The 24,633-nt window shown below is 41.9% G+C and overlaps 1 protein-coding gene across 10 annotated transcripts in view; it reads left to right on the top strand.

Moving 5' to 3' along the window:
- Nucleotides 1–24,633, top strand: part of LOC106604539 (prominin-1-A) — a 111,546-nt gene that overhangs the window by 50,475 nt on the left and 36,438 nt on the right. For all 10 annotated transcript variants that reach the window (XM_014199275.2, XM_014199271.2, XM_014199278.2 and 7 more), the window contains 7 exons: nucleotides 1,157–1,362; nucleotides 22,156–22,276; nucleotides 22,495–22,558; nucleotides 22,859–22,948; nucleotides 23,974–24,203; nucleotides 24,305–24,379; nucleotides 24,493–24,556. In XM_014199275.2, coding sequence (XP_014054750.1) covers nucleotides 1,157–1,362; nucleotides 22,156–22,276; nucleotides 22,495–22,558; nucleotides 22,859–22,948; nucleotides 23,974–24,203; nucleotides 24,305–24,379; nucleotides 24,493–24,556 — 850 coding nt within the window. The remainder of the gene's footprint in view (nucleotides 1–1,156; nucleotides 1,363–22,155; nucleotides 22,277–22,494; nucleotides 22,559–22,858; nucleotides 22,949–23,973; nucleotides 24,204–24,304; nucleotides 24,380–24,492; nucleotides 24,557–24,633) is intronic.

Raw genomic sequence — 24,633 nt, 5'->3', positions numbered from 1 at the left:
AAAATGGCCAGAAACAAAGATATTTCTTCTGAAACTCGTCAATCTATTCTTGTTCTGAGAAATGAAGGCTATTCCATGCGAGAAATTGCCAAAAAACTGAAGATCTCATACAACGCCGTGTACTACTCCCTTCACAGAACAGCGCAAACTGGCTCTAACCCGAATAGAAAGAGGAGTGGGAGGCCCCGGTGCACAACTGAGCAAGAGGACAAGTACATTAGAGTGTCTAGTTTGAGAGCAGACACCTCACAAGTTCTCAACTGGCAGCTTCATTAAATAGTACCCGCAAAACACCAGTCTCAATGTCAATAGTGAAGAGGCGACTCCGGGATGCTGGCCTTCTAGGCAGAGTTCCTCTGTCCAGTGTCTGTGTTATTTTGCCCATCTTAATCTTTTATTTTTATTGGCCAGTCTGAGATATGTCTTTTTCTTTGCTGCTCTGCCTAGAGTCGCCTCTTCACTGTTGACATTGGAACTGGTGTTTTGCGGGTACTTTTAAAATGATAAACTTGGATTAGCTAACACAACGTGCCATTGGAACACAGGAGTGATGGTTGCTGATAATGGGCCCCTGTACGCCTATGTAGATATTCCATTAAAAAATAATCCGTTTCCAGCTACAATAGTCATTTCCAACGTTAACAATGTCTACACTGTATTTCTGATAAATTTTATTTTATTTTAATGGACAAAAAAATTGCTTTTCTTTCAAAAACTAGGAAATTGTGACAAGGAAAAAGTGACCCAAACTTTTGAACGGTAGTGTAGATTCAACCAATTTTTTTCTGGAGCTGAAATAGTATCAAAATCACACTGATTCAAAAATGACGTCAAACGGTTTCACTGTGCCATGCCTACTGGCTTAAAGTGTCACACATTTGGCATTGATTTTGAGGATAATATCTCCACAGCCATCAATGCCAGGTCGCAGTTGTAAATGAGAACTTGTTCTCAACTGGCCTACCTACATGGCCATGGAATAGCCTACTATGTACTGTATGAAATGACATTTAAGGAAAGTGTCAATGCCAACTGTGGGCTCTCATCATCATTCTGGAATCATCTACTGCTCCCTCTCTACTTCTCCCCCTCTCCTCACTCCCTCTCTTTTCTTCACCCTCTCCCTCCTCCCATCTACTGCTCCTCTTCTCTCCAGGCCATCTACTATGAGACAGGCTTCATGGTGTGTGCCGTGCTCGGCCTGCTCTTCATGGTCCTACTGCCCCTGGTTGGCCTCTTCTTCTGCCTGTGCCGCTGCTGCGAAAACTGCGGCGGCGAGATGCACCAGCGCCAGCGGAAGAACGCTGACTGCCAACGGGGCCTGCTCACCACACTGCTCTTCGCCACCTCGCTCATCATTACGTAAGTCCACATCTGTTAATATCTTACTTTCATGTATCACCGAGTACGTTTACATGCACACTAATAATTCAATATTAAACTGATAATGGAAGTAGGCCGGGTATTGCAATAGTCATGTAAACACCTTACTCTGCTTATTTTAATCAGCGTAAGGTCATAATCGAAGTAAGCATACGCCGTTTAAAACACCTGGTTTTCTGAGCAATCTTTCTACATGTAAACAGCTTAATCAGGGTTTCAGCTGTGTATTTGATCTGTGCGTCTACCCTCACCAGCAGCACAAGCCTCCATCTTTAGAGCGAGTGAAGTGAGTTTGGAAAGTATGTATCTTAGAAATTGTTTTCACATACAAATTTTATATGTCCGAACTCAGAATCAAATAGGCTTCCCAAAAATAAGGTGGTAGAAAGTTTATTTTGATTTGCGATTTTCTGCGTGTATCTGTGTCCAATCATCAGGTAGCCTGGTTTCAGATTATTAACAAGATTATTAGGGAAATTGTTATTTTTGCAAAGTATGTAAACATTTATTTCGAGCTATTATATTAATCTGACTATTCACAATAATCCTATTAATGTGTGCATGTAACCATACTCACTGGTGGAAGTGAACTAAATCTGCGGGAAGGGTTCACTTAGTTCTGGTCCCCTTCTGCCTAAAAGCATTGGACCTAAATGGTTTTCAATTGAAAATGGTGTTCAAACAGGCCTTGGATGTCATTTTAGGGTGTCTTTGTGCTCCGTCCGGATTATAATCTAGGGAAAACACTGGGTAAATATGAAGGCTACACTAGAAGGTTTGAGCCCGCCTTGGCTACCTCAGTCCTCCTACTATAAATGTAACACAATACAACCACACATTAATCACAGTTTATATCAAGAGACCCCCCTGGAAATCTTCTTCAAAAGGCCAACTACTACGTTTTTTATGATAATTTATAAACAAGGTGGAATGGACATTTTACATAGACACAGTGCCTTCAGAAAGTATTCACACCCCTTTACCTTTTCCACAGTTTGTTGTGCTACAGTCTGAATTTAAAATGTATTAAATTGAGATTTTGTGTCACCGGCCTACACACAATACTCCATAATTTTGAAGTGGAATTCTGATTTTAGACATTTTTATAAATTAATAAAAAATGAAAGACTGTAATATCTTGAGTCAATAAGTATTTAACACCTTTGTTATTGGAACGTCTAAATAAATTCAGGATTAAAAATGTGCTTAACAAGTCATAGAAAGTTGAATGGACTCACTCTGTGTGCAATAATAGTGCTTAATATCCCTTTGACCATGGTGAAGTTATTAATTACACTTTGGATGAGAAGGAAGCCTGTACAGAAAAAAAAATATTACAAAACATGCATCCGGTTTGCCAAAAGGCACTAAAGTAAAACTGCCACAAATTGGGCTAGGAAATTAACTTTATGTTCTGAATACAAAGCATTATGTTGGGACAAATCCAACACAACACACTGAGTACCGCTCTTCACATTTTCAAGCATGTTGGTGGCTGCCTCATGTTATGGCTATGCTTGTCATCGGCAAGGACAAGGGAGTTTTTTTAGGATATAGAGCTAAGCACAGGCAAAATCCTAGATGAAAATCTGGTTTAGTCTGCTTTCCAAAAGACACTGGGAGACAAATTCACCTTTCAGCAGGACAATAACCTAACACACAAGGCTGCACTGGCGTTGCTTACCAAGACGACATTGAATGTTCCTGAGTGGCCTAGTTACGATTTTGACTTAAATCGGCTTGAAAAGCTATGGCAAGACTTGAAATTGGCTGTCCAGCAATGATCATCAACCAACTTGACAGAGCATGAAGAATTGTAAAAATAATAATGTGCAAATATTGTACAATCCAGGGCCCAGATTCACAAAACACTTCTTACGCAAAACGTAACAAGCTTCTTAGGAAAAGAAGTTCATAAGATAGTTCGTAAGTGCTATTCCTCAACAATATCTTAAGATTTTATGATTTTCTTACGAACTTCTCAAATATCTTCTTACAAATCTTCTTAAGATGTTTGTTGCTAGGCAACCGTTTAACTAGCAATGGCAATCGTGTTAGCATATTTTAATGTTCTAAAACATGTTCTTGGGTTTAAAATAATCAATACTGAAACTTTCAGATGAAGTTTGTGAGTGAGTTAAACATGGTCAATTTTTTTCATGAACTTTTTCTCTCACTGCCCTGAGTTTAAGACAATAGTTTAGCTATTTTGGGATTAAGAATTATTTTCAAGAATCTAATTTCATCTTAACTTTTTGTTTAAGGAGAAACATAAGAAATAACACAAAAAAAATTCAATAACCTTTTTGAGGAATAGCAACTTTGCTTAACTTTCTTCTTAAGTCTATAGTTAAGGGAAAAATGGTAGTTAAGAATACATTTATTCTTAAGAAGATTTTGTGAATCTGGGCCCAGGTGTATAAAGCTCTTAAAGACTTACCCAGAAAGACTCACAGCTGTAATAGCTGCCAAAGTTGATTCTAACATGTGTCGACTCAAGGGTGTGGATATATTTCCGTATTTAATTTTCAATAAATTTGGAAAAAATTCTAAAAACATGTTTTCACTTTGTCGTTATGGGGTATTGTGTGTAGTTGGGTGAGATATATTTAATACATTTTGAATTCAGGCTGTAACACAACAACATGGGGAATAAGTCAAGGGGTATTAATACTTTACATAATATGCATTTTTATAGTGTCTCTATTCAAGAGTCTTTTGACTCAATTAATGCTGTTCCTGCTTCAGTGTTCTCCCTCAGCATCTTTTCCGAACACAGTACATCACCTACTGACTTCCATCACTTTAGATATCCAGTGGTGATTGTGAGAAACAAATGGTCAAATGTACTTACAGCACATTATTGGCTAGGCAGTAGAAATAGCCATATACAGACACAATATAGACAGTATCTGTGGCTTGCCTTTGGCTCTACGGTGGAGGAGAGAGGATTCACCAAGCTTCTGTTCTTTGTTTGATGTTCCTGTCTTTACGGCTTTGTTGGAGAGAGAGTGCTGCATTATTACAAATTCCAGAGGGGAAACCTAGCTCCACGGAGACAAGTGTCTGAGAGAGAGAAACCACCCAGAGCTCTTATTAAATCTCCCCGGCCACCAGGCGAAGACGCCACAACGATTCTAATGATGCAATTACACTGGGCACAGAGATGTGGAGACCTCTCCAGCTGAGGGACAGGGAGTGTGTTACCTTTAGGTCACATGCGCGCGTACAGTGCATACACATAGTACTCACACACACACAGGGTATTACCAAAAGAGCGCAATCGCTGACAGCTATGGGGCGAGGATGAGACGTTTTACAGGGGGTGGTATCCCAGAAACTTTCTAATTTGAATATGTAAGGCTTGCAGGCACATTATCAGAGAGGGAGAGAGAGGGTGAGACATAAAATTGACATGGGTGGTGTATTACACTATTTCCAAGAGCTTGTTTGATTGAATGTGAAAGTGTATTTTTAAGGTGTAGGCCTATAAAGCATTCTGGTATGGATTATAGGTTGGTATGCCAAAGATGTCTTCGAAACTTAGGTGTAGCATCACATTGTGGTTTGTAAGGTACACTATATATACAAACCTATGTGGACACCCCTTCAAATTAGTAGATAAGGGATATTTCAGCCATTTCAGCAATACTCACTACCGAGTTCCAAACTGCCTCTGGAAGCAACATCAGCTACTGTTATTTTATTGTTGCTCCTTTATTTTTTTTGTATTTTTTTATTTATTTTAGTAAATACTTTCTTAACACTTTTTTTCTTAAAACTACATTGTTGGTTAAGAACTGTAAGGTCTACCTACACCTGTTGTATTCCTGTGACAAATAACATTTGATTTGATTTGAACTGTTCGTTGAGAGCGTCATGAAATGGGTTTCCATGGCCGAGCAGCCGCATACACCATGTGCCTAAGATCAGCCGAGCAGCCTAAGATCACCATGTGCAATGCCAAGTGTCGGCTGGAGTGGTGTAAACCTCGCCGCCATTGGACTCTGGAGAAGTGGAAACACGTTTTCTGGAGTGATGAGTCACGCTTCAGTATCTGGCAGTCCGATGGACGAATCTCGGATGCCAGGAGAACGCGATTTGCCCGAATGCATAGTGCGAACTAAACTTTGGTGGAGGAAGACTAATGGTCTGGGGCTGTTTTTCATGGTTTGGGCTAGGCCCCTTAGTTCCAGTGAAGGGAAATCTTACAGCATACAATAACATTCTAGACGATTCTGTGCTTCCAACTTTGTGGCAAAAGTTTGGGGATGGCCCTTTCCTGTTTCAGCATGACAAATGACAATGTCCCCGTGAACAAAGCGAGGTCCATACAGAAATGGTTTGTCGAGATTAGTGTGGAAGAACTTGACTGGCCTGCACAGAGACCTAACCTCAACCCCATCAAACACCTTTGGGATGAATTGGAACGCCGACTGCGAGCCAGCCCTAATCACCCAACATCAGTGCCTGACCTCACTAATGATCTTGTGGCTGAATAGAACCAAGTCCCTGCAGCAATGTTCCAACATCTTGTGGAAAGCCTTCCCAGTAGAGTGGAGGCTGTTATAGCAGCAAATGTGGGACCAACTCCATTTGAATGCCCATGATTTTTGGTCATGTAGTGTATGTTTTTGGTACAATACTCCTATTTGCCTTTAGTTGTGTCACTATTATGAGGTTCGACTGGTTCAGATATAAAACATTTGAAGGGACAGTGAGCTCAATGTCTCGTCTAAAGCCACACATCTGACCAGACAGACTGGTGCACTGACCGCAGTCGAGGGAAATATGCTAGAGGATGAAGAGGCTAAGAAAGCTTGTTCTCTGTGTATTGTCCTCTGTGTACTGTCCTCTGTGTATTGTCCTTGTGTACTGTCCTCTATGTACTGTCCTCTGTGTACTGCCCTGTCCATTTCATATTTATCTTAGGCTTGAAATAGAGCAGCACTGTCAAGTCTTCACCATACATTCGTAATAACTTTGTAAATGTTTGAATTATGTCGTTTTCGATATCAGTTCCAGCCGCCACAACTTTCTAATGAGTTCTGTTATGTCATTGGAAGTCATGCCACATGACAGTTCATAGGCTACTGTGCAGAACACAACAGCAAGCCTTTTGCCTTACATTTTAAATGAATCTATTGTTCAGAATGCAACAGATGTAGATTAAAGTTAGGACTACAAAACAAAAGTATCACTACAAACTATGGTTTTAGTAACCTTTCAGTGTAAAGATTATTATCCGTACTGCAGTAAGAGAGGTACCCTGTCTCATAATGGACCAATGATGCGATCCACTAATCTATTAATAGACCGTTTCCCCCATACTATGGGAACAATAGAATAGTCCCAAAAGTGCAGCCTCTAGTATTTGATCATGTATTTGACCCAAGTATCCATCTCTCCCTGTCTAGAAGTATTAACATAGACTGATGTTCTCTGATTTGTACAGTATGGGGTGCCTCGTTCTACCTTGTGTGTGCTGATGATGAATCATTGACGAAGTGACCCAATTAATATGTGGAAACAACTTCTCATCACTGCCCTGCTTTCTCCGGGTGCACAGAACACTGTCAGTGTGGTGTCACACACCATGGTGAGCTGAACACACAGACGCAGGCAGACAGACACGCACACTCACACATATTTTAATCATTATGTGCGCCCATTCACATATTTGATAGAGTTTCACTTATGAAATATAACATATGGATCGTTCACATGATATGTACAGAGAACAGTATGGCTGTGACACACACTACCTCTCCCTGCTTTTTTGTCAGATGGTTATATCCCTCCACAGCCACCTCTCTCAGCCAACATGGAGATTCTACTGCACCGCACCTCGGCAACAGAGCTCCCCAGAAGCCGTTGCCAAGGCACTAAACTCCTGCCGTTAGGCCTTGTTGTCATGGGGGAGTGATATGAAAGAGTGGCACCACTGTACTGTAGCGCAAAGAGCCAAGCACCTGCTTTAACAAGATACAGGCAGGCAGGCAGGCAGGCAGGCAGGCAGGCACAAAGACAGACAGACGGACAGACAGACAGGGGAGGGCCCAACTTACATCTTAGCGCAGATTGTCATTAAAACCCAAGCTAATAAGGCTAGGGGTTGAACAGGACCACTGAATGTTCCAAACTGTAACACCCTGATCACATAAAGGGTTGAACAGGACCACTGTATGTTCCAAACTGTAACACCCTGATCACATAAAGGGTTGAACAGGACCACTGTATGTTCCAAACTGTAACACCCTGGTCACATAAAGGGTTGAACAGGACCACTGTATGTTCCAAACTGTAACACCCTGGTCACATAAAGGGTTGAACAGGACCACTGTATGTTCCAAACTGTAACGTGGGGATCAGAAGCAGAGCTGCTATCGGAACACAAAGACAACAAGTTACACAAAGGAATGAAAGACGTCTTTATCTACTATACAAATGCTGCTATTTCAAGACCACAAGTCCAACAACCCATCCACCAACAGCTACTGTCAGTCTCAACGTCAACAGTGAAGAGGCGACTCCTGGAAGGCAGAGTTCCTCTGTCCAGTGTCTGTGTTCTTTTGCCCATCTTAGTATTTTATTTTTATTGGCTTTTTATTTGCATCTCTGCCTAGAAGGCCAGCATCCTGGAGTCGCCTCTTCAGAGTTGACGTTGAGACTGGTGTTTTGCAGGTACTATTTAATGAAGCTGCCAGTTGAGGACTTGTGAAGCGTCTGTTTCTCAAACTAGACACTCTAATGTACTTGTCCTCTTGCTCACTTTTGCACCAGGGCCTCACACTCTTCTTTCTATTCTGGTTAGAGCCAGTTTGCGCTGTTCGGTGAAGGGAGTAGTACACAGCGTTGTACGAGATCTTCAGTTTCTTGGCAATTTCTCGTATTGGAATAGCCTTCATTTCTCAGAACAAGAAATAGACTGACAAGTTTCAGAAGAAATATCTTTGTTTCTGGCCATTTTGAGCCTGTACTCGAACCCACAAATGCTGATGCTCCAGATACTCAACTAGTCTAAAGAAGGCCAGTTGTATTGCTTCTTTAATCAGAACAACAGTTTTCAGCTGTGCTAAAATAATTGCAAAAGGGTTTTCTAATGATCAATTAGCCTTTAAAATGGTAAACTTGGATTAGCTAACACAACGTGCCATTGGAACACAGGAGTGATGGTTGCTGATAATGGGCACCGTTTCCAGCTACTATAGTCATTTACAACATTAACAATGTCTACACTGTATTTCTGATCAATTTGATGTTATTTTAATTGACAAAAAATGTGCTTTTCTTTCAAAAACAAGGACATTTCTAAGTTATCCTAAACTTTTGAACGGTACTGTATGTGGCAGGAATTTCCTAACGTGAATGTATTAGGCCTGCATGTTTGCCTCTATGTGTGGTTGCGTGCGGCTATACTGGGCTCTGGCTGGCCCAGTGAGTGACCATAGACCACATCACAGTGACACCAGTCCTCCGCTTGACTAGGAGGGACTTCTCACGGGAGAGAGAGAACCTTAGGGACCGTGTGTGTGTGTGTGTGTGCTTTCTCTTATGAAAAGAGACATTTCACACTAAATGCACCGTACGCTATCTTGTTGTCAGCACACTGCATGTTTCAGTGCATGAACAGTGCACTGAAATGCATGTTTCACACTGCATGAACAGTGCACTACTTATTACATTAGAATCCACCGATCTATCCCTACGGTAGCTATATGCAGTGATTTCTAATATAATTTACAGTGCTATTGGAATCACAGCAATATAGTTATGTCTTGAGCAATGTAAGTTAGATAGCTAACTTATTCTTTATGTTTTATAGTACAGTCTTAAAGAGACATTGTGTGTTTATGGCTTTTCTAGAAACACAATTCCTAACCCTTTCATGCACACAGAGCATCTGATCCATTGAAATAGAATCTTGGATTCTGACATGTGGTGTTGGTAGTGTTAACCCCATTGTAACATGTGGTGTCTGTAGTTTTTACCCCATTGTCCTATGTGGTGTCAGTAGTGTTCACCCCATTGGAACCTGTGGTGTTAATAGTGTTAACCCTATTGTAACATGTGGTGTCAGTAGTGTTTAACCCTATTGTAACATGTGGTGTCAGTAGTGTTAACCATATTGTAACATGTGGTGTCAGTAGTGTTTAACCCTGTTGTAACATGTGGTGTCAGTAGTGTTAACCCTATTGTAACATGTGGTGTCAGTAGTGTTTAACCCTATTGTAACATGTGGTGTCAGTAGTGTTTAACCCTGTTGTAACATGTGGTGTCAGTAGTGTTAACCCTATTGTAACATGTGGTGTCAGTAGTGTTAACCCTATTGTAACATGTGGTGTCAGTAGTGTTTAACCCTATTGTAACATGTGGTGTCAGTAGTGTTTAACCCTGTTGTAACATGTGGTGTCAGTAGTGTTTAACCCTGTTGTAACATGTGGTGTCAGTAGTGTTTAACCCTGTTGTAACATGTGGTGTCTGCAGTGTTCACCCCATTGTCCTATGTGTAGTCAGTAGTGTTAACCCTATTGTAATATGTGCTGTTTGTAATGTTAAGCCTATTGTAACATGGTGTAGGTGGTCTTAACCCCATTGTAACATGTGGTGTCAGTAGTGTTAACCCTATTGTAATATGTGCTGTTGGTAGTGTTAACCCCGTTGTCCTATATGGTGTCAGTAGGGTTCACCCCATTGTAACATGTGGTGTTAATAGTGTTAACCCTATTGTAGGTGGTGTTAACCCCATTGGAACGTGGTGTCAGTAGTGTTAACCCCATTGTAACATGTGGTGTTTAAGCACCAGCTGTCAGAGCAGCTCACAGATCACTGCACCTGTACATAGCCAATCTGTAAATAGCCCATCCAACTACCTCATCACCATATTGTTATTTATGTTATTTATTTTTGCTCTTTTGCACCCCAGTACCGCTACTTAAAAAAAATATATATATATATTTTATCTTTATTTAACTAGGCAAGTCAGTTAAGAACAAATTCTTATTTTCAATGACGGCCTAGGAACAGTGGGTTAACTGCCTTGCTCAGGGGCAGAACGACAGATTTGTACCTTGTCCAACGCTCTAACCACTAGGCTACCTGCCGCCCCACTTGCGCACTCATCTTCTGCACATCTATCACCCCAGTGTTTAATTTGCCATACTGTAATAATTTCGCCACTATGGCCTATTTATTGCCTCACCCCCCTTATCCTACCTCATTTGCACACACTGTATATAGACTTTCTCTATTGTATTATTGACTGTATGTTTGTTTATTCCATGTGTAACTCTGTGTTGTTGTTTGTGTCGCACTGCTTTGCTTTATCTTGGCCAGATCGCAGTTGTAAATGAGAACTTGTTCTCAACTAGCCTACCTGGTTAAATAAAGGTGAAATACATTTTTTTTATGGTAACATGTGGTGTCAGTAGTGTTAACCCTATTGTAACGTGGTGTCTGTAGTTTCCACCCCATTGTCCTATGTGGTGTCAGTAGTGTTCACCCTATTGTAACATGTGGTGTTAGTAGTGTTAACCCTACTGTAACATGTGGTGTCAGTAGTGTTAACCCTATTGTAACATGTGGTGTTAGTAGTGTTAACCCTATTGTAACATGTGGTGTTAGTAGTGTTAACCCTATTGTAACATGTGGTGTTAGTAGTGTTAACCCTACTGTAACATGTGGTGTCAGTAGTGTTAACCCTATTGTAACATGTGGTGTTAGTAGTGTTAACCCTATTGTAACATGTGGTGTTAGTAGTGTTAACCCTACTGTAACATGTGGTGTCAGTAGTGTTAACCCTATTGTAACATGTGGTGTCAGTAGTGTTCACCCTATTGTAATATGTGCTGTTGGTAGTGTTAAGCCTATTGTAACATGGTGTAGGTGTTGTTAACCCCATTGCAACATGGTGTCAGTAGTGTTAACCCCATTGTAACATGTGGTGTCAGTAGTGTTAACCCTATTGTAACATTTGGTGTTGGTAGTATTAAGTAACCCTATTGTAACATGTGGTGTCAGCAGTGTTAACACCATTGTTTCAAGAAGTCTTTACTTTACTTTTGCTTGTTTGTTGTCCATTAGACTTACCGATAGAGAAGACACATGACCAAGCTAAGCTAGCAGCTGCTATTGTATGTCTGCACAAAATTAGCTTTGTTAAGCTGAGGATAATAACCTAATAAGGACTAAGTAAATAGTCTGGTCACCCCATGTCCACACTAAAGCCCCTTTTCACTATGATAGTAAGACAGTATTAGGGAACAATAGGTGCTTATGACAAGTCTGGTAAGTAATGCATTATGATGGTACCAATATGCAATAGTGGATTCGTAATTAGGACAGGAGTTGATACAACTCTTATACAACCTTGAGCAACCAACCACCAAGGATACTTGGTATGGAGTCATGGATGCTAGCATTGGTGTCAGTCTTGCAGTCTAAGACTATATATCAAGACCTGAAACGCCCATTGTCTTCCATTATACAGTATGACTACCCAGGGTCCTTGTAGGGGAAGGAATGTGATGCTTCCTGTAGGTGCACTGCACACGCACACAAACACACACACACACACACACCTATGTTACTGTGTACTTTACTTTGTGTTAGGTGCTCTGAACTGACCATGTGTCCTTACATGACACGACACTATGGGACTAAATTGCATGTTGCAGTGTGAAAGCTTTTTAGCTACCATAACACTGAATGATGTATTCACTAGCTGATGAATTCTTTATAGGAGATGTTGCTGAGCTGCGCTCAGGTTTTGAGTGTGACCTATTGTTATTTTCAAAAATAGAATTCCAAAGTAATGTGCTCAAAAGTAAGGAATAAATGTTTTGTTAATGAATATAGTTGATATAATTCAGGGGTAGGCAACTAGATACAGCTACGTGCCGATTTTATATCGGAACGGATGTTTGGGGGGGGTGTACACTAGAAATTGACCACAACTAAGCCCAAAAAGAGAATGTATTTGAAAATAACCATAATTTCACACCTTGATTACATTGAGACATGATCGCATATCTGGTTTTTTTCATTTGTGGAAATACTTGGGAACAGATTTCCTGAATTAACACATTTTTAACTGAATTCCTGGTGATCCATTTTTATGTTTATTTTCTTTGCTAAAAAGATTGAGGGGCCCATTAAAGTCACTTGCGGGACTGTTATAGTCCGCGGGCCGCCTGTTGCCGGCCCCTGATATAATTTGTAGTGTGTGTGTGTGTGTGCTTGTTGCCTTTATATATAGTTATCTGTAGTGATAATAGTGACATGCTGTGCCATTCACGATGTAATTTTATTCATCTCCATTAATCATTAAACCTCTTGCCTAGTAGATAGTTTACTAGCTCATGAAGTATAGCACCACTTTATACAGGTCCTTCATACAGTAAAGTGTATTTTAATGAAAACAAAATGGATAATGCTATTAAAGGTTAAATCATTTTGAAAGATGATAGCAGTCACTTCCTTAAGTGCTCAGCCCAGTTCTGTGGTATGTAGGGCAGGCTGTGTGTGTCTCTATACCAGTAGTTTCCATTCACATTGCACATCATTTTAAACCAAACACTCATGGCATTGTTCATTATTCACACAAAGCATGGTGCTACACTGTTTTGCTGTTTGTTTGACCCTTTCGACTAAAGGTCATATCAGTAAATGTGACATAAAAGAAGAAGAATACTTTATTGGCTATTTATTATACATGTGATCCGGCTTCAAAATACCAGACATCACATCATCAACAAAACCAAGACCTATTGATTTCAATCTAACTTGTATTGTGTTACACAGCTGTTATTTTATGGCCTATAATTAGTGGGTACTCTAACCTCTGAGCACAATATGAAAAGGCTACATCTTACTCTGTGCTACATCTTACTCCATGCTGCATCTTACTCCGTGCTACACCTTACTCCGTGCTACACCTTATTCCGTGCTACACCTTACTCCGTGCTACACCTTATTCCGTGCTGCATCTTACTCCGTGCTACATCTTATTCCGTGCTACATCTTATTCCGTGCTACATCTTATTCCGTGCTGCACCTTATTCCGTGCTACATCTTACTCCGTGCTGCATCTTACTCCGTGCTACATCTTACTCCGTGCTACATCTTATTCCGTGCTGCTTCTTACTCCGTGCTACATCTTACTCCGTGCTGCATCTTACTCCGTGCTGCATCTTATTCCATGCTGCTTCTTACTCCGTGCTACATCTTACTCCGTGCTACATCTTACTCCGTGCTGCTTCTTACTCCGTGCTGCATCTTATTCCGTGCTACATCTTATTCCGTGCTGCACCTTACTCCGTGTTACACCTTACTCCGTGCTACACCTTACCCCGTGCTACATCTTACCCCGTGCTGCATCTTACTCCGTGCTGCTTCTTACTCCGTGCTGCATCTTACTCCGTGCTGCATCTTACTCCGTGCTACATCTTACTCCGTGCTGCTTCTTACTCCGTGCTGCATCTTATTCCGTGCTACATCTTATTCCGTGCTGCACCTTACCCCGTGCTACATCTTACTCCGTGCTGCATCTTACTCCGTGCTACACCTTACTCCGTGCTACACCTTACCCCGTGCTACATCTTACCCCGTGCTGCATCTTACTCCGTGCTGCTTCTTACTCCGTGCTGCATCTTACTCCGTGCTGCATCTTACTCCGTGCTACTTCTTACTCCGTGCTACATCTTATTCCGTGCTACATCTTACTCCGTGCTGCTTCTTACTCCGTGCTACATCTTACTCCGTGCTGCTTCTTACTCCGTGCTACATCTTATTCCGTGCTACATCTTACTCCGTGCTGCATCTTACTCCGTGCTACATCTTATTCCGTGCTACATCTTATTCCACGCTACTTCTTACTCCGTGCTGCTTCTTACTCTGTGCTACATCTTACCCCGTGCTACATCTTACCCCGTGGTGCATCTTACCCCGTGCTACATCTTACTCCGTGCTGCTTCTTACTCCGTGCTGCTTCTTACTCTGTGCTATATCTTACTCTGTGGTGCATCTAACTCTGTGCAACATCTTGTAGACCAGTTTGTGAGACTATGGGTCAGTTCCTGTTAAGAAGTCCTACATGTAGAGTAACAATGGCCAACCCTCCTCCCGGAGAACTATCTGGGGATGCAGGCTTTTGCTCCAGCCTTGCTCTAATACACCTGATTCAGTTGATCAGCTATTCGTCAGTATCTTGTTTGGCTCAATTAGCTGGAGCATAGGGCTTCATATCCTGAGTGTTGACCACCCCTGTCATTCACAGAGAATAGGGAATGGGGTCTCTAGAGACTGGAGAGAGATAAAGAGAGGACTGAGAAAGCACTGTCCTGTCCTAGCACAACACAGCTGAATACAGGCCATTGTTAGGCCAAGCAAAGCCATGGAGCCACTAGACCGTGTAATGCTACACTGCTCAGAGTACTGGCCTATATTAATTTCTATAGGCTAACAGGTAGCGCTACACTGTTTGTTTTCACAGTTATCATAACTTGTTTCCTGTGGTCATATTTTCATGTCTCATTGACTTTGTTGCTCTTGTAGGCATTCATTTCACACAGCATATTTTGTCAAGTTGCTGTATAGCTAACTATCTCAAGATGAGTTTCCGTTTTTCTCATTCCGACTGAAATATTTGTTTTGTTGACTCGTTGAATGGGGTAGCACACTCTGTAGTCTATTGGCAGTTTCCCTGCTCTGGTGAGAGCTACAGTTTCAGATTATAATCTAGGCACTAGATCAGGGTCCATTCTCTTCCACACTCACTCACAATGAGTTGGGAATTCACTTGCTGCCATCTTCAAAGCCCCTTTGTTCATCGGTAGAGATTCCGCTGACCTTGCTGGACAACGCTGACAGAGAGCTCGAGAGAGAAAGAGAGCGAGAGAGTTAGAGAGTTAGAATGAATTGGGGAGACAGATGGAAAGAGACAGAAAATAACGTGAGATGGGAAATTAGAGTGAGAGAATGAGGGAAGGAGCGAGAGAGTTGCACAAGAGGCTTTTGTCATCTGGTAGCCATTTTGATTCTCCGTTGATCCGCATGCCTCCATGCCTACTGCCTTCCCCTACTACAGTAGCATAATGTCCATACAACCTACATGTTAGCCAATAGTCACTTGGACGTACTGCCAAATTCTATAAAATTACTTTGGAGGTGGCTTATGGTATCAATTCTCTGTCAACAGCTCTGGTGGACATCCCTGCATTCAGCATGCCAGTTGCGCACTCCCTCAAAACTTGAGACATCTGTGGAATTGTGTTTTGTGACAAAACTGGCCTTTTATTGTCCCCAGCACAAGGTGCACCTGTGTAATGATCATGTTGTTTAATCAGCTTCCTGATTCCACACCTGTCAGGTGGATGGATTATTTTGGCAAATGAGAAATGCTCACTAACAGGGATGTAAACACATTTGTGCACAACATTTGAGAGAAATACGCTTTTTGTGCTTATGGAAAATGTGTGGGATCTTTTATTTCAGCTCATGAAACATGGGACCAACACTTCACATGTTGCGTTTATATTTTTGTTTGTGTACAATGTTCACACACACACAAAAACACTCACACACAAACACACTGTACAGTACACACCTATGAGTGACTCAAAATATCCATTCTAATTGCTCTCAATGTCCTAACACAGACATGAAGCTCACATTCCAAAGTTACAATATGCACTGATTCTTCTCAATAGATCAAACATTCAAACCCCCATGGGAAAACAGACTCACATAGAAATGTGTCAGAATGTCTCTTTAATTAACCGTTTGCTATTTATTAGAAAACATTTACAATTTCTACAGATGAGATACAGTACAATATTGTTTGTTTAATGCACTTTGACCAGGCGTCCACAATGGCACCCAATGCTCTACTCTGCACTAGGCTATATAGGGAATAGAATGCCTTTTGGAAGAAAGAAAAACGATGTTAACATTTTGCCCAAAAGCCCATAGTTTGTGTAGTCCAACCTGCATAGAGAGAGACTTCCATTATCTTTTCTCAAGGCCTTTACTTATTAGCCCCCCTCTCACTACAGTACCTAGCAACTCTGACCATTTTAGAAACTAGTGTTAGTATTCAACAACTCTGACCATTTCAGAAACGACTGTAGTATTAGTATTCAGGAGGAATAGAATGAGTCGTGGAAATTAAGACTTAATACATGGACAGGTTCCACTTGATGTTCCTAGAGCTAACTAACACTAGAACAACACACAGAGCCACTGTACAGACTGTTTGAAATATGGAAGTCACTTATTTAAATGTATACGTTATTAATAATATGCAGTAATGTGCTTTGCATGTTTACTGCCTGAACGGTTACAGACAATGGGCTACATGAGAGAGCGTAAGGCATAGATCTCAAATCATTTCACTTGTGTTAAGAGTGTGATATACAAGTTGTGAGCCACAGCATATCACATTCAACCATTTCAGTGGGCATTTTTCATATTAAGTTAGTTAACTTTCCCAGAGAAAGGGGGAACATAAGCAGGTTCTGTTGGTCAGTTAGACTGTATTCAGTTGAAGGCCCTATATGCTATTCCTATGATGCTGGTGGAACAGATAAGGGTTTTGCTGTAAGCACTTGTACTGCCACCTGCTGGCATTCATGCTATTGCTGTGGTCATACAAGGCTTCCAGTAAAGGGGAACTGCACCCCACTGATTTGGCTTCGTTTTTTGGTTTGCTCCTCAAGAAATGCTGGCGGCCATGACAGAAGCCAAACGTGAGTTGGCTTGGGGGTGTGGTGGGCGTTTCTTGGGTGTGTCCTTGCCACCACCAAGACACACCCATCTGCCAGAACCTTGCCTGCAGCGGTTTCCCCCCACTCAATCACAACAAGCAAACCTCCTGCAGGTTGAGTTCAATAAATAAAGGCAGATGTTTGGTGAGATGCCGGAGGAAGCTTTGAATACGTCAGTAGCCTGCAGAGTAATATGAAAAGAATGCAATTGCTGAATTTATGTAGATATTCTAAACTAAGCATTATGATATATTTCAAACGTAGTAACAGGTCCATGTACCTTTTTTTACATAACCTTTTACATAACCTTTTACATAATACCATAGAAGCAGTGCTCTGCTAATATAACAATGTGCACCTTTCACCTTCCATTGTCATTCCCATACGATACAGATACTGTGCCTATCTGCATTTTGTCTGGTCGTAATGGGGCTACCTTGGCAAACATGTCAGAGTGGTCATACCTTCCTGTATGGTGTCCCGTATACAATAGGAGTTCCCTGATCTTGGTGCAGAATAGACAGGGTCTCTCCCTCCACATATTGACTGATACCATTCAATTCAATAATTTAAAAAGACAATACAAGTAAAAGTTGTGTCTAGTAAAATGTTAATGTTAATGGGGCGGCAGCGTAGCCTAGTGGTTAGAGCGTTGGACTAGTAACCGAAAGTTCAAATCCCCGAGCTGGCAAGGTACACTGTCGTTCTGCCCCTGAACAAGGCAGTTAACCCACTGTTCCTAGGCCGTCATTGAAAATAAGAATTTGTTCTTAACTGACTTGCCTAGTTAAATAAAGGTTAAAAAAAAATGCTGAGTGCCAGGTCTCCCTCCATTTAGAGACATCAGTATCAAGCCCGTCTGTCAGTCTGGATGTGCTGGCTCCATACATGTTTCTGTGAACACACAGTCACTATTATTTTACCAATTGCAGTTAGCATAGATAATATCTGACACACAGAGTTTGAACAGGTCAGAACAGGTAAAACCTAACCAATCATCCCCATCAAACGACGAGGCTGGCTTCTAGCAAAAGCAACTACAGTCCTCTCCATCTGTAGAAATAGGCAGAGTTGAGGTAGAGTTCATTAGTGACAAATGGAATCAAAAGGGTGTTGCAAATACTGGACATTTCTGCTGTACTGTGTTATTAGTAATCCCCTTCAGTCATAGAGCCTCCTTGTGTGGCAAAAGTTAGGAGATATCTAATCAATGGAAGATGACATTAAACTGACTGAATTAAAAGTTAAAGGAGATGGATAGGCTATAACGAACAAGAGTCAACGGGTAGGCTGCTACTTAATATTCTGGATGGAGTTGTTGTTATTTATAAACGTAGGATGAGAATGCACTGAAGCCTCAATTAGCCTAGCTAGCTAATGTTAGCTATCATAGCTAGCGTCTCCTGGTTTGCTGCGGTCAAGACAGGTACTACGTAATCATATTTGATGATAAATAATCTAGCTATGGCAGGTATTAGTCTACTACAGCGCAAGTCCGCTTGGTTGGTTGCTGTCCCTCGTCTCTCCCTCCGTGCTCCCCATGTCACTACTCCCAGTAGGCTACGGCCCCTCCCCCGCCTCCTAGAGTGGCGCCTCAACCTCTCTCTCCCTCTTGCGCTTTATCAGCTCTGGTTAATAAAGAAAATCTGATGCTTCCCTCACTCAGATCGGACCGGGTATGGATCTGACCAGTTCTATACAGAATGGGTCTAGTCCTCAGGTCCATTTCAGAACAAGTCTCTATATTATATTTTTTAATTCGTGCATATCGGGTCGGGATGAGAAAGCCACAGGTCCATTTCTGAATGGGTCCGACTTTTTGGATCCATGAAGCCCTCTAGCTGGAGGTAAGGTCTTTGCCAGTGCCCCATTGATGGGCATAGCAGTGTAGATCAGCTCCTGGCCCCTCATCAAAGATATTGGTCAGTCACACACAAACACACACACAGAGCACATATTACATTATCAATGATGGTTATGATTAGCATTAGATATGATATGTGAAGTGAAATCGAATGGTAAACGCAACGATCAGACTAGTTCCACCAGTCTAGCTTATGAAGGTGAATTGGGACCAAACTCAAAAGTGTTTTGTCACTAACCAGATTCAAGTGTCCTCCCTGTTCCATTTATAGGAATGTTCACTGTGTGATGCTGAGGGTTGCCTTGCTGGTCTCCTCTGTGTTGCATGTTCAGCTGCAACTGGACATCTCTCGAACAACTGCGGCAGGCAATCCTCATTACCAATGTACTTCCTCATCTTATGAGTTGGTGATGACTGGGAGGGCCTGTGACAGAGTGATATAATAGACAGACAAGTGGTAAATTGCATTTTGCTTTTTGATAATGCACTTCACAACCAATATTTTTCTGCTTGGCTGGGTAATTAACCTACTAGTTTATCAAACTGGCAATTATTTTATTTTAAAAAGTCACATAACACACATTACCATTGTTGATGAAGCTGTCTGTGTCATCAGGGCAGTAACTCGGGTCAAGCCAATTCTAGGTCATCACTAGTTACCATAGACACAAAGTCATAAACCCTGCCTATTTTTTACAATTTCTCTCCTTAAAATGTGATTTTAAACCTAACCTTAACCCTAACCACACTGCTAACCTTGTACCTAACCCTAACCTTAAGACCAAGAAAGACGAGGACAAATCAGATTGCTAATAAATTTAAGCATGATATTAATAATATAGCCAAAAGTAATACAACATACAGTCCGCTCCTATACTCCATGTTCACCCACGACTGCATGGCCACGCACGACTCCAACACCATCATCAAGTTTTCTGACGAACCAACGGTGGTGGGCCTGATCACCGACAACGATGAGACAGCTTAAAGGGAGGAGGTCAGTGGCCTGGCAGTGTGGTGTCAGAACAACGACCTCTCCCTCAACGTCAGTGAGACCAAGGAGCTAATCATGGACTACAGGAAATGGGGGGGGGGGGGCACGAGCACGTCCCCATCCACATCGATGGTGCTGCAGTGGAGCGGGATGAGTGTGTCCAAATCTTACAAGTACTTAAAATGGTCCACACGCGCGACCGTTCGTGAAGAAGGAGTGACAGTGCCTCTTCCCCATCAGGAGGTTGAGAAGTTTGGCATGGGCCCTCAGATTATTGATATTGACCTCTGACATGACCTTTGACTTGAAACTTCAGTTGAGATTGGTGGACATCAGTTAAGTTAGTGTACTATTCAGACCCTCTGTTTCTTCCGATTGGTTCCCTCGGACTCAGAACTTCCTAGGCAAAGGTCTGATTCCCATGTCCTCTTACAGTTGAGCCTTGGGACGATGGCACTGTCACTGTCCTCAACAGACCTAATAATCATAACAATACATTTGATTTTAAGAACCTTTCAAGTCACCCTAGGACACAAAAATGTAAAACACAAGATTAAAAAAACAACACAAGATTGAAAATAGATTTTTTTAAAATAGACTATCTCTTCCGTTTCTTCCAGGATGGTTCCTCTGGTTGGAACAGCCTGGGTTAGTAGAAGGGCTGGACACCCTGGTCCTCTTACAGGTGACCCATGGTCCTCCCTTTCTCTTGGAGGGCGGAACCATCTGGTCCTCTCTTATGGGAGACTCTAGACGTTTCACATCCAAGCCTCTCTAACCTACGGAATGAAAGAGAATGCACACAACCAGAGTCACTAAAAGAAACCAGCTGTCTTCACAAATATTGTATGTGATGATATTTTCTTGATAAACTTGGAATTTGATGCTCAACATCACTCAGGGAACTGGCTGGGTGAGTCCTTCTGGTTCTGCCTTCCTGCTTCTCAATCAGGTGACCCATGATGGAACCACCTGAGGGGCAAGGAGGACATAGGCAGGCCCTCTGGTGTTCTCAGGGCTGGAGCTCTGGAGGATCTCATGGTGCTCGCCACCATGCTCTTTAGGTCCACAGGGGCCGTAGCCACTGCCTGGTCCTCCTCAACCCTCAGGGCATTGGTCCTGACCATTGGGACTTCACCTCTCTGTACTGTTCTAACTGGTCATCTGAATCCAAGTCAAAGTCAGACTCAAAGCCTGAGTCGTAGCCCAAGTCATGATCAGACCCTTCCTTGTCAGACTGATAGTTGGAGTCAGACTAGTAGGCATTGTCATACAGATGCATTGAGTGTCTTAATACTACCTGTCTTCTCAGAAGGTTAAGGTGTTTGTGGGGGGAATGTTGATTCTGTTTCTAGAATGTTGTGGGTTTTACAATGTTATTGATGGTTTCTATGGCAAACAAAGATTGATTTGGCGAACCAGACTTCTAAAACATAATAGTTGGCTATGTGGCCAAGGAGAGATGGACATTCAAATCCAAACAACACAATGAAATACATACAAATAATACAAATATTGCAAGCAATAAAGGCAATAGATGACAGGACAAAAAAAGCAGCGCTCACAGTGCATAGTTTAACTATACTGGTGCTGGTCACAGTGTTTCTGAAGCTGTGTGGGTCTTGAGTGGAATGCCACACATTGGGTCGTTTCGTCCATTCAGCATAAAACTACATTTGCAGTCATCGGCTGGCTAAATGGACTAGTTCAAAGTATCAACAACAACTAAACGCCAATGATTATTTGTGGTATTTGTAAACTGATTAGAGGTCTGTGTAGTATTCACAACTGACAGAAGATGTGAATGAAAGCTTGACATGAATTCTCTTTCAATAAAATCATAAGGATGTGTTTACACAGGCAGCCCAATTCTGATATTTTGCCAAATTATTGGCAAAAGAGCTGATCTGATTGTTCCAAAGACCAATTAGTGGAAAAATATCACAATTGGTCTGCCTGAAGCATTTCGCTACACCCACAATAACATCTGCTAAATATGTGTATGTGACCAATAAAATTAGATTTGTATAAATGTAGCCATAAAGCTTAAAATATCTGAATTAGAATATTTAAAACACTCTTAGCTTAGTGTGTGCTAGCCTATATCTATTTTAATGTTCTGTGTGGTTGTGTTTGTTGTCTGTCTGCAGGGCTGGAGTACTGTGTGCGTATGCAGCTAACCAGAACCTGAGCTCCCAGCTGGAAGGCATGAAGAGACTGGTTAGCAGCAACCTGAAGGACCTGCAGACCTTTGCCAATGAGACGCCAACGGTACAGCCTTTTTACGGTAGCTTCAATAACAGTTAACTGTAGGTGTGCACACAAGGCTAAGTAGAGAATGTAAGAGATGGATAGATTAAACGTCCTCGTGTGTGTGTGCGTGAGAGAGAGAGAGAGAGAGAGATAGAGAGGCTGACAGAGTAACACAATCTCTGACAAAAAAAAGAGTCCTGCGTTTCTGTAACTTTATTCTGCTCTTCTTTTCACAGCAAATTGATTACCTAATAGCACAATACGCCACTGCCAAGTACACAGTCATTTCTGACCTAGAGAGTAAGTAGAGTGCCTGAGGCCACATCTCCATATTGTCTCTGTTCAGTCTATTGTCTGTTGCAGAAAACTATGAATCTATGGCCATATCAGGTCCCCTAGATACATAACAGAGTTGGAGTCAATTTCAGTTCAATTCAGTCAATTCAGGAAGTCAACTGAAATTCTAATTTTTCTCTATTGCTTTTCTATGAGAGAAATTGGACTTTGAATATGAACGTCTGTTTACTTCCTGAATTAACTGAATTGAAATGTAATTGACCCCAACCCTGATACATAATGATGCAATTTCCCCATCCTCAGATGTGGGTCCTCTGCTTGGAGGGAATATTCATGTGGAATTGGGCACAGAGGTGCGTCCTGCACTGGACGGGGTGCTGCGTATGGCTGGAGGTAAGTCCAGTCCTTATGATGTCATTTCCTCTTTCAGGCAGATGCTGTAATTGTTTTTACTCTCTACCACACTGACAATACTGTCCTCAAATTGGACACAAGTTATAAGGATCTTTTAAGAATATACTGTATATAGTACAGTAGCATTGTAGTTCTTATAGAAATATCTTGTTAATTAGCTCATAACAAGGTGTACTTTAATGGCTGAAGTAGACATCCTTCTCTTTCCTTTTTACTTGTTGTCATAAAGTCAAAGTTCAGAGGGCCATTAAAGGTAACAGTAAATTAACCTTGACCGGTGACCCCTTGACCTTGAGACTTCACCCTCGTGTCACTCTTGTGATTGGTCCCCTTGTGGTTCTCCTGGCTCTTGAGCCAATTGTATGTAGCCTGGGCCAAGATTTGTTTGTGCCACTGCCGTGACAATGACTATAGGAGATGGCAAGACAGCAAAAACAGTTCTGGGACCAGGCTAAATCGCTAGACATCCCTGTGTGTGTACAATACACTACCTGCCTCCATTTGGAACTGTCCAAACCTACCTTGTGTGCCATCTTAATTATGAATCGATATGGATATATTAAGTATATGGCCTCCCAAGTTCCAACCTTGCTCCAATAGTGGATTGAACCTGCAACTATTGTTCACATGTTCAATTCTAAAAGCTTCCCCTGTGTGAATATGTGTGTGTTATTTTGTGTGTAATCAATGCCAGGGTATGGATGTGCATGTGTGTGTATTTGATTTGTGTGTGCGTGCTTGTGTGTGGATACATTGAGTGTTTTTGTGAATCTACCGTGTGCATACATGTGTGTGTCTACTATGTGCACTCTCACACACACTGTAAATGTCTGTAGTTCTGTCTTTGATCTGTTCTTGTCTATTAATGTTCTGTATTATGTCATGTTTCATGTTCTGTGTGGACCCCAGGAAGAGTAGCTGCTTCTTTCACAACAGCTAATGGGGATCCTAATAAAATACCAAATACTCACCACCTGTCCATCCTACCCTGTCCCCATCCCCAGCCATGCGGGAGACCAAGGAGGCCCTGGAGAACGTGAGTGTGTCTCTGGAGGTTCTCCAGGAGGCGACAGGGAAGCTCCACTTCAACCTGAGCCTGGTGCGCTCTAGCCTGAACAGAACCCTCAATGATCCGGGCTGCAGGGACGAGGACTCGGATGCCACCACCGCCCAGCTCTGCCGCTCCATCCACAGCTCCCTGGCACAGCTCCACGTCAGCGCCAACTTCACCCGGGTATGCTGTCACACTTCATTAAAGACGTAATAATAGTCATACTGTAATAATTAGATTTATATAGCACAATATAAGTATATGTTGTGTGTGATGGGTTGCAGTTACCTGATGTGAACAATCAGCTGGAAAGTGTGAATCAGGTGCTGAAAACGGGCCTCAGCGATATCATTCAAAAGGTGAGTCTAGAAATGTTGCATAAACTTTAGGTACTGTATAAGTTGTGGGGTTTTCTTTGATATTTGTGATACTGTATCATCAATGTTACCTTTGTGTTTCCTTCTCCAAACAGGGCTTCTCCTCATTCAATGACACTCCAGGCATGGTGAGTGACCAGATGAGGAACGTAGTCGAGGGTGAGTGGCATCTCTTTAACCTCATTTAATGCTCCCAAAAAAGTTTCAATAGACACTAAATGAAGGGTTATATCATT

The sequence above is a fragment of the Salmo salar genome, chromosome ssa05 (genome assembly GCF_905237065.1).
Source record: "Salmo salar chromosome ssa05, Ssal_v3.1, whole genome shotgun sequence".
Taxonomy (NCBI): Eukaryota; Metazoa; Chordata; class Actinopteri; order Salmoniformes; family Salmonidae; genus Salmo; species Salmo salar.
Note: the sequence above shows the minus strand (reverse complement) of the source record. Positions and strands in the feature narration are given on the sequence as shown.